The 11,722-nt window shown below is 34.3% G+C and overlaps 1 protein-coding gene across 1 annotated transcript; it reads left to right on the top strand.

The window, feature by feature from the left end:
* The first annotated feature begins 901 nt into the window (after positions 1-901).
* On the top strand, positions 902-2,189 carry LOC111410840 (AT-hook motif nuclear-localized protein 23-like). The gene has a single exon (XM_023041414.1). The coding sequence runs from the start codon at positions 1,120-1,122 to the stop codon at positions 1,951-1,953; it is 834 nt and encodes a 277-aa protein (XP_022897182.1). The 5' UTR covers positions 902-1,119; the 3' UTR covers positions 1,954-2,189.
* Positions 2,190-11,722: the final 9,533 nt, after the last annotated feature.

Genomic DNA, 11,722 nt, shown 5'->3' with positions numbered 1-11,722 from the left:
TGCAATCATTATAAGGCTATAACTATCTTCCTCATAACCTTGAGACAAGAAAGAATATATTTTGGTGTTTATGTGACATTTTGAAATTTTAACTTGTCAATGATAAAAGCTATTATTTGAAGTCAAAAATGTAAAATCATCATTATATTAGAATATGCAGAAAGTAAAAACAACAACCGGACGTTGGCAAATTTGATTATCCTTCTTCTCTTCCACTTTCATGGGGAAAACACATCTCAACAATATTCAACGATTTCATTCAAACGCCCTATTTATTAATAACCATCTTATTCGACGCTTAAATTTTTAGAGCAATTTGTTTATTTAAACTTCGTCTTCAATACACTTTCATAGCGTATAGTGAATTGTTTACTTTAGAGATCAGATTCAGTGCAAATAAATTTACTTATTCATATTTGACTTTCGACGCAGTTGGAGTTTTTACAGCTTGTTGAGTTGAAATATCAACAATTTTTTTGTGTCATTTGGTAGTTGGGAATAATCGGAAACGTTAATCACACGTAAAACAATGCAAGATTATCATTTCATCTTTTCTTCTAGACTTGAAATATAGACACATATATTAATTATTCATACAGCCTCACTTACCTTGTTGTCTTCCCTAACAACAAGTTAATCCATTTTTTAATCCAAAAAGCAATATGTATATAATTTTTCTCTTGTCTTTGAGGTCTCATTTAGGAATAATTTTGAGAATTAATTTTTTTATCATTAGAAGAAAAATGAGGGCTACCTGTAAGAGAAGAAGTTAAACTTTACGTATGAAATAGTGAAATAAAAGTAAAAAAATCAATTTTTTGAATTGAAAAATCAGTTCCAAACACCCTCTTTATATATATATACGCTCTAATTTTATATGTTTACTTTAAATTATCTGAATGTCTGCGTCTGCTCTCTCTCTCTCTACACGCTTCCTCCTCATCCTTTGCTTTCTCTCCAAACGATTCGATTTGTTTTCAATTTGCTCTAGGGTTTTAATTGTTGTTCTTTAATTTCTCTACTACTTATAAAAAATTCAGTTTTTTTTATTGTTTTTTTTTAATTTAATTTATCATACTTTATTGTTCTTGGTTTCCTGTTCTCTTTGTTGTAGTGTATATGGCTGGTTTGGACTTAGGATCAGTTTCACACTTTGTTCCTCAGCTACACAGGCCTGATCTCCACCTCCAAAGACCACCAGATTCTGAAGATGAAAGTCCCGGAAACCAGTTTTCTGGTGAAAACGAAGATAATATGCATCAAGGGCTTGACCTAATCACCTCCAATACAAGTTCAGGCGATATGGGTGCGCGTAGGCAGCGGGGCCGCCCACCGGGTTCCAAAAACAAGCCAAAACCGCCGGTAATTATCACCCGAGAGAGCGCAAATACGCTTCGAGCTCACATACTGGAAGTCAGCAATGGCTGTGATGTGTTTGAGGCAGTGGCTCTTTACGCAAGGAAGAGGCAGAGAGGGATTTGCATTTTGAGTGGAACAGGCACGGTCAATAACGTGAGTTTGCGGCAGCCCGCTGCTGCCGGCTCTGTGGTGACACTTCATGGGCGTTTTGAGATATTATCCCTGTCGGGTTCCTTTCTGCCTCCACCGGCTCCACCAGGTGCCACCAGTTTAACAATATATTTAGCCGGTGGCCAGGGCCAGGTTGTTGGCGGAAATGTGATCGGTGCTTTGATTGCTTCTGGACCAGTTATCATTATCGCAGCCTCCTTCACTAACGTGGCATACGAGAGGCTGCCGTTGGACGAAGACGAGGCGCTTCAGCTGCAGCCACCGTTGTCGCAGCCATCCAGTGGTGGTAGTGGTGGCACCGGCCAATTTCCTGATCCATCTGTAGGGCTTCCTTTTCTTAATTTGCCACTGAATATGCCAAATGGTCAGTTTCCAATGGACGGTGCATGGACCGGAAACTCAGCCGACCGGCCACAATATTAGGTCCAAAGGTCAGAAAATCAGTAGATCATCCTCCCATCTTGTATATTGATCAGTTTATCGTTTTGGTCTTTTGGCTTTTGCCTTCTGATTTGTGATAAATCCTTTTGCTTCTTCTTGTTGCTCTTCATGATACTTCTGAGTTAGAAATGACCCGAGGTTTAGACTTTATGACTGTAAGTTTTCTTTATTTCAACTTGTTCACCGGTTCTGATTAAAATAATTTATCATCCTAATAATCCATTTCTTCTCATATTAATACTTGTAGTTTTTCCAGATGAGTTGTCCATATAAAAATGGTAGGAGATAAGGGATTCTTTTATAAGTTATTGGCAAACTTACACTTAAAGTAATCTTAAAACAAGGTTTCAAGTATTTTAGAAGTCAAATAGCTTAAAAATGTTGCAGGATAGCCACTTTAATTAGTCGTTTCTGGTTGTAGATATACCCCTCAAATTATTCTTGAAACCCCAACTAATTTGTTAGCCATCCCTTTTTTCGTTCAAGAACTTTAGCCATTCTCGTGAACTGTACTAAAGAATTAATCCATGTATATATATCAGCATACAAGCGTGTAGAGAGATTGATCGATTCGAGGGAGAGACTCCTTATGGCATTACTGACAATTTAAAGAAGTTTTTTTTTTAGTTATTATTACCCTTTTAAGTAATATACATAATTCAGTTTTAACGAATACCGTCATGTCTTCACCTAGGTGTAGCTGCTCTAACATGACTTCCTGTATATTTGAAAATTCTCATCTTACTTGTTGAAATTCTTATCTCTTGGTATGCCAATGGATAGTAAAGTTTTTAAGGCTCAAGTTTTGTTACTTATCAAAGTTTGTTTGGGCTATATGTATGCCTTCTAGCTAAACATTTTGTTATGGAGAGTGGCGCCTCGAGCTAGTGTAGTTTTCACTAGAAAATAATTCATATATACCTAGCAAAACTTGTTCTTGTTCTCATGAAAGCCTCTCTACACATCAAATTAGTCCATAAACTCATTCATTATTATGAGTCCTTCATTTGGCTTCTTGATGCTTATTGAGAGGTTCCTAAACTGAAAATGTTAGTGTGAGCTTATCCCTACATGATACAACTATGCACTCTTAGTAGGAAAACCCAATTAGTTTTTAGCTTCCATCCATATCTGTTGATATTTTTTTTTTCCAATAATTGGAACTTATATTTCATGTCCTTTTTCTTGATCATATATATCAAGTTATATGTCAAACATGTCTCCATTACTTTTTAGCAAAATAAAGGTGGATCTTTGATCTAGACACTGATTTGGTATATTTTTATGTACAACTTGTTGAAGTAGAACATAGTGTAAAATAAATTTTCTGAACTAGTGCTTGATCCTTTCTCAGCTATAACAGCATGAATGGAGGAAAATTGGCGATCTGTTCAACGTAACCCTGCTCAAAATTACTAACCCTGCTCAAAATTACCAAAGAACTAGCTAGCCTTTTCAGTTAAATTTCCTAATATGTTGTAATTGTGCTGAAAGTAGATTTCTTTTTTCTGTTTATAGAATTGATTTTGATAGATCATTATAAACAAGTACTTGGACGTTCAACAACTCACAGATGAAAAGGACAAGTTAAACTAAGTAGTCCTATTAGCTAGTTCAATAAACCAGTTGAGGTAATGAATTTATTTCTTTGGTTTCATATAATAGTACCTCCATATAAATAATTGGTATTTGGTGACATATTTTCATATATATCTTAAAACCAATTTTCTTCCCCAACTTTTCCCTTAAATGCCAACCTTGCCATCAACGCCTACCTGTGGTCACTCCTTTCCACATTAAAACCACTTACTTTTCCCTTCTCTACCACCACCACCCTGGGCCTCTACCCCTCTCCTAGTTTTAGAAAAAATCTTTGCCTCGATTTCCATCCCTCATCAAACTCCTCTATTCCTCCATACTTTACTTTCAACGACGAGGCTCTAATTGACTTTTTTAAGGGTAGATACTAGGAAGCTTTGCTCCCTTCTCAAGTATGCCATCATTGGACAATTTTCTCCAGGTAAACCTATGATGAACAAGGTAATAAAGTTTCTTTCCACATTTTTGATTTCGAAAGGTGTTATTTGGAGGATTGATGGATATTAAAAGTAATTAACCATATTTGTCAAATGAATTCATACATTTGACCCTAGGAGAAAATCTCATATAATTGTGAATTTGGATTACTCTCTTATCATATTGTTGAAAAAAGTGTTCTTTCTGTCATTTCTTCTTCCATTGGAAAACCTCTCAAAATTGCTAAACCTACATTTAAAATATGGAGCTGAATATCTTCATATATAATTCCGTAAAAAACACAATCAATAATTGCGAGTCAGTTTGATATTCTGCGTTTTTAATGTTCCACCAAGCTTGTATCCTTTAATGTTACTACTTGAATGACCACGTCCAGTTTACTATAATTCAAGACACATCATTCGCATAATTTGAAATTTTTTTTTTTATCTCTCATTATTTAGGTAATATTTTTTTAAGGTGCAATATTTTATTCCATTGAGTTAGACCTTTCATGCTTGAACTTTTAACACTTGAAATGGACCTCATAATTGGTATTTTAATGTCATAACATCCTCAAAGTCATCACCAAACCATGACTAGAAAAAGAAGCTTGTATACATTGTCAATTGATAGAATTTGGGTGTAACCTGAATTCACTGTTGAAATAATTAAAGAGTTCTAATTGGAGTGCATGTCAAGAGAAATTCAATTTAGGATTACTTTTGGAATCCTATTTAAAGTTTATTTGACAAATTCTAGTTGAAATTCTATTTGGAAGCTCTATTGGAAGTTGGAGTTTGCATTCGACTCAAAGAGATCAAGATAAGGAATCTTTTGAGTATTTTATTTCATCTTCAATTTTACTTGATTGTTCTCTATATGTGTTTGGCTCTTCTCTACAATTTAGTATGAGGAGACTTTAACCTCAGAGATTCCTAGAACTTTAGATTCATTATGAGAAACACAATTTGTATGTTTCTCCATTATTACAATTTCATATTTTGCCATACAACTTCGATCCGAATTACAACAAATAGTATCAGAGCAAGGTTTGATTTGTTCGAGGTTTTTTTTTTCTCAATAGCTTCCATGAAGTATGACGTTCCTCTTTTGGATCGGAGCACTAGATTCTCGCTACTACAACTTAAGATGTGAGTAGTACTCGCACGGGTGGATTTAAAAGATGCATTGTTGGGAATTGACAAGATGCCCACAACTTTAACCGTGAAGGAGAAATTACGGAAGGATAAGAAGGCTTTTCATATCTATCTTCATCTTTCGAATAACATTCTTTAGGACGTTTTGAAGGAGAGTTCTGCAACTATATTATGATTGATATTGAAAAAATTATACATAACCAAAAGTCTAACAAGTAAGTTGCATTTGAAGCAGCGATTATACTCTCATCACGTGACAGAAGCAAGATCTTTGGATGATCACCTCGCTATATTTAAGGAGATTGTCGCCGATTTGAAAACTTTGGAAGAAAAATATGATGAAAAAGATTTGGCCTTGATCTTATTATGTTTGTTGCTGCCTTCGTTTTCTTCATTTAGAGACACGATCTCGTGTAATCGTGATACTCTCACCAGAGACGATGTGTACGATGCTTTGTTTTCAAATGAGAAGATGAAGTATCTGGTTGGATCCAAGGCCAGTAATGGAAAATGCCTTGTTATTCATGGTTGTTACAAAAGGGGTAGATCAAAGTCTAATTTCAATAATCAAATGTGTAACTTTATCATCAAGAAGAGGGGGCACATTAAGAAAGGTTGATTGCAAATCAGAATGGTAAGTAATCAGATATTTTAAACGAAGTAGATCAGGCAGAGAACTGTATGAGTGATGGAGATCTTTTGGCTATATCTGACATCTAATTTAAATCTGAAGAGAATTGGATTCTAGATTTAGCATGTGCATTTCATATGTATCCTAATAAGGACTGATTTACTACATATGAAACAGTTTCCAAATGTGTCATAATTATGGAAGCATGGAACACAAAGCACCTTGTCGGGTTGCTTTTTGGTAAGGTCAAATTGAAGCCAAGGGATGGACAATTAGAACACTTGTCTAGGTTCGAGATGTTCCAAATTTGAAAAAAGAATCTCATCTCATTGTCTATACTTAATTTAAACCGTTATGAGTTCTCTGGGGGAGGTGGAGCATCGAAGGTTTGCAAGGATGCCCAGGTTGTATTGAAGGAACAGAAAAGGTCTCAAATATACATCTTACGGGGTCTTGCAAAATCTAGAGAAATCAATCAGCACAGGTTTAGTACTTTGGTGGACATTCAATTGGTCTCAATACCTTTGGGATTTTTTATAGGGTCAGATTTGAAATATACATCTCAATTGAGTTAAGAAATATAGGTAATATCACTTTGCCATCATCACCTGCGGTGCTATTATATTTAACTAGGAACGACAAAGTGGAGAAAGGTATTTGGATGCTGATTTTGTTGGGCATGCTTTATGCATAGTTGAAAGTGTACAGTTTAGAAAGGGATTGCCTTCTATAAAAGCATTTGTGATTGATTTTGCTTTATGATGTGTTATAGACCTGGTTTGTAAATTTTAAATCTTTATGATTTTTTTTTTTGGTGAATTTGAGGTAATTCTGCAGAGTAGTGCTTGGATTCATGTATTCTAGTTAGATACAATGGAAGAGGGGTCGAGTATTTTCTTTTTTTTGTTGTTGGAGAAATTAGTTTTAGTTATGGTTGAAGAGTTTAGTTTATTCCTTGTGACACGCCCCGCTTTATGAACTCTAGTGGACTTGAAAAGTGACGTGCACCATATCAGATCCACCATCTAGGTTACTACAATATTCAACTTTTTATAAATTATTTTAAATAGAATTTTGGCATTATTTCCCTTGTAAATATGACTAATCTACCATGCACAAATCCCAACAATAATACAATACAATAGAGATAAGTTGAGTTCTCAACTTTTATTGGGAACATAATATGAAATGTACATATAGATGTAAAATTAATAGTGAGCCCCATAGTTATCTACTAAGTCATATTCAAAAATGACCATGTGTCTCAAAACACTAACTACATGCTCCATGAAATGAGTCATACTAGCAAATTCTGTCGTGTGACACTGACTCCAAAATCAAAACTCAACTTCAAAAGATACCCAAGAACTTAACTGCTACCTAATAGAAAAATTCGTTGAAAAATATATGAGTTGATAGCCAATGAGTGGAGAAGTTCGAAAATAAATGTACTTTTTCATTATACATTTTTATCAAATCAATTTTACATCTTTTATCAGTTTACAATATAACAGCATATAATAATGATCAAACTGTAAGACATCAATATAATACTTAAAAATGTTATCTCATCAGCATGGTATAATCATCAGCTGAAATCCATATAAACATCTCATCACATCAAATGTACTCGAAAATTCACCAAAAATGTACCTCCAGTCATACGCGCGTAGACTTCCCCTTGGGCTAATCATTCCTGACATGGGCTTCAAGCCCCTTTAGTGAATGGAAGTGAGCCTCAAGACCTCTCATAATCAATTCTAGAATATAGTTAAGGCCCCTTAGTGAACCATACCTTTCATCCACAATCAAGACCCCCTAATGTAGTACAAAATAGGGCCAGAGTATCTCTATAAACTAAAAGAAATATATAATTTTGGATACTTTTTTTATCGATCAATAGTATAATTAAATAATCAATCGTTGAAAATATTTAAGTTTCCACTCTCTTAGTTATGTAAGCAAAATCAACTCGATTAGTAAGTTGTTCAGATACTCGTATTGTCCCCTGAAATATGATATAATGTTTAGATTAACAATTAACTATTTTAAGTACCTTCAATAATTGAGTAGGGGATATTAAATCTTAGTGTTTTTATACATAAGTGATTATAGCAATTCCTTTAATCACTTAAGCGATTTTTTCTTCCCTTTAACTTAATTTCATAACTTATTATACTTAATTCAATAGTTTCCTTTCAATAAAATTAAGTCCCCATTTGACCCCATTATTTTGGTTTATAATGGAGGGAGTAGTGATTTTTTGAAAAATGAATGGTTGTAAAAGAATGAAAAGTTTTCGATTTATGTGCAATATTATTTTATTGAAAATTGTGTGGTTGAAAATGGGAGAAATAAAAATTTAAATTTTATTAAAGAATTTTAAAGGGAGCCAAATGGGGCCTAACTTTTGAGTAAGTAACCTTTTACTTGTAAAAATTGAAAAATTCAAGCTTAATAGCATAAACACTTATTTTCTAATCACGTTGGCAATTTTTCTATTTTTTTCTTTTCTTGTCCTCTTCTTTTTCCTCCTTTTCTCTTCTTTCTTTCCTTTCTCTTATAGCATGAACCACTTATTTTCTAATCACATCGGTTTGTTTCTTTGCTTTTCTGTATATGTTTGCAAATGAAATGGATTTGTTTCGCAATGGATTGATGTATCCAGGTGGAGAATTTTTTTGGAGTTTTGTTCGTTGTAGTGGAGTTTGAATCAATATGGAGATTAATAGAATTTGGAGGTGATTTGAATTCATTGTTGAAGAAATTGAAGAGTTCTAGTTGAAGTACACGTCAAGTAGAATTTAATTTTGGATTGCTTTTGGAATCCTATTCGAAGTTTATTTGACAAATTCTAGTTGAAATTCTATTTGGAAGCCCTATTGGGAGTTGAGCTTTGTGTTGGACTTAAATAGATCAAGATAAGAAATTTTTTGGGCATTTTATTTTATCTACAACTCTATTTTTAGGGTTTGAATTGTTCCCTAACCTCAGAAATTACTAGAACTGTAGATTCATTATAAGAAACACAGTGTGTTTGAGCCACATTATTTTTAAAAAATGTATTTTGTTATAGTAGATTAATGGAGAGTGTGATTAAAAAATGATGAAAAGTTTTGAATTTATGTATAATATTATTTTATTGAAGAATGTGTAATTGAAATAATATCGAATCACTATTTAAGAATGCATTTTTTTTAAAGAATGCGGCTCAAACAGGGCCACAATTTGTATATTTCTCCATTATTATTAATTCAATAAAATCTCCAAATTCCTCTACCATATTTTCTTGTCTATTATTTTACTCTTTTGCTTGCGATCAAATACTTCATATCTTGTCATACAACTTCGATCCGAATTAAAACATCAATGATGCAAAAAGGAGGCACATATACTTCAAAAACAGCACAGGACCCCTTTCAAACACTTGCCCTTCTCCATTTGAGACTCTACTTGCGATTGCCAGATTGAAGAACCTGTCTAAAATGGAACAGACTGGGAAAATGTTCAACCAAAAATCCTTCACCAATGAAAGGATCGAGAAGTCGAGAAACATATCCAAAAGCCATTGAAAGAGAACCAAGCCAAGGATATAGAAACTCTTATGTACCAATGCATGGTCAGTATCAAGAGTTCTACAAATTCTATGAATGATATAGTACTTTAGGTCGACTAAGATACGAAGGATAATAGTCCTAATGGAGGCACATCAAAAGAATGAGCCGAGGAATTAAAATAGGGTATCAGAACCATGTGACAAGCTCGAGTTGAAGATTAAATTGGCCCAAAAAATTAAATATGGTAGCGTTCTCCATGACTATCATCCCACAAATATATGGTGTAAGAGCAAGTAATAAAATGACTAGTAGTGTCAAATCTCACAAAAATTGTTATATTTGTAATCAAGCAAAATAAAAGATAAACCAGTTTCTAAAGTCAAGCACTCAAATTTATCCATTTTTTATTCAAGTCTAAACTAAAGTGTGACAAAAGCAAGTAAAAGAAAAGTTTGAGGAAATTTGATTATACAAGTTTTGGAAATCCAATTTCGCTTTAATCTTCATTTAGTTATTTCACAATATGCAATTTAACCATCTACGAATTATCAATTATTTGACTTGATTTTCCAAACGTTGTTAATTACCTCTCACGAGTGTGAAATTAACCCAAATTAATTTCATCAATTTACCATATCTATATTCAAATTAATTGAACAATCAATCACATTAAGTGTTGAGAATCACAAACGGGATACTTAGGACTTAAAAGTATATCTCTATCTTCTAATTAGGACATAAGGTGATGATTGCTATCGTGTCTAAATTGAATGATGACCTGAAGACCATAGAATTCACTAAACAAGCATGTATTGATCAAGTAAATTAAAGCAATTGAAGAACTCATACCAATCACATCACATAAATGGGCAAAACTTGATTTAAATTGCAATACTGGAACTAATCAAACCAAGATCAAGTTACATCAGATTATCCTGACATTTTTTTTTAATAAATAATTTAATAAAAACATACCTCACTTATGGCGGAGGAACACCGTGGTGACAATATAGCCTTACAAATAGCAAACTAAAAAACTAGACAAATCAACTCACGTAAATATGAAATTCCTATGCGGTCCAACCGAACAAGGTCACGAGCATGCACAGGCAAGTCATTAGTGCATCAAACCTTGTGCCCCCATTTTTGCTAATGAATCCGCCAGTTGATTCGCTTCCCTGAACTAGTGTGAAACCTATATTTCAAATAAATTCATTAAATTCAATAACTCCCAAAAATCCCACAAATACCAAACTGTGCACTTGCGTTTCAACATCCATTCCATAACAATTTTGAAATCACTTTCAATATCAACATGAAAAACTCCTATATGCTGGCAAAGTTTAAGCCCCTCAGTAATGGTTCTCAACTCGGCTTCGTTATTCGACGCTATCCCAAAATTAGTTGCAAATGCTGCTAGCACCATCCCTTTGTCATTGCGTATCACTTCCCCTCCACCTACTTGTCCTAGCTTTCCTAGACTACTCCCATCTACATTGATCTTTACTTTTTCAACCATTGGTTTTTTCAAGGTCACCAAGCGTACAGGTTATAGTTTCCTTACCATACAAGGAATGCCCATATCTTTTAGGATATTTTCCTCATCACGTGTCAATACTCTTGTCTTTGTAACATTATTTGCCAATTGTTGCAGCCAAGATTTAATGGACAAAACAACATCTTCAATTCCTCCATCATTGCTTTACATCTTTGAATCAAAAGTCTCAAAGTTCCTAAACATGGGATTAGCCCCGGTAAGCATCCTAATTGAGAGGACCTCTTGGCTCGAGCCCACCAAATTTGTATCCTATCCCACCATGCTTGCTTCTCATACCACCTAACACCAAGAATAGAGGAGAGTCTCTTCCACACCTCATCTGCGAATTTTCCACAGCTTAGGATATGGTTAGCATCCTCCTCATGGCCAGTTGTACAATAATTACACCGAGACACCATAGCCACTCCAACCTGACGAATCTTATCATCAACACTAAGACTCCCAACAAGGCTTTCCACATCACAACTGAAGCCCTTTTAGGGAAGGCATTATGCCATACCCATTGCACCCACCCCACTGTAGAAGCTCTCGCTCGAATCACATCCCAAGCATTTTTGGTTGGGAATCTTCCCTATACAGTTGGTCTCCTTATGAGAATATCATTTCCAGATTTTCGACCTTCTACTTTTTTCATTATGCTTGTTGCCATGTTGATCCCTACTAACTTATCCAACCTATCAATATCCCAGCCAATTTCCAATTAGATTTCATAAACCTTCAAACCAGGTTGAACAATCTGTTCCACTCTTTGACAAAGTGGGCCCTCTTCTAACCATTTATCATACCAAAACGATATTTCTCCTTCCCTAATCTTCCATTGGCTATTAGC

Source organism: Olea europaea, chromosome 15 (genome assembly GCF_002742605.1).
Source record: "Olea europaea var. sylvestris chromosome 15, O_europaea_v1, whole genome shotgun sequence".
Taxonomy (NCBI): Eukaryota; Viridiplantae; Streptophyta; class Magnoliopsida; order Lamiales; family Oleaceae; genus Olea; species Olea europaea.
Note: the sequence above shows the minus strand (reverse complement) of the source record. Positions and strands in the feature narration are given on the sequence as shown.

Bases quoted from the DNA above. Each gene is read 5' to 3' on its own strand.
- LOC111410840 (XM_023041414.1), top strand. From the start codon at position 1,120: ATGGCTGGTTTGGACTTAGGATCAGTTTCACACTTTGTTCCTCAGCTA.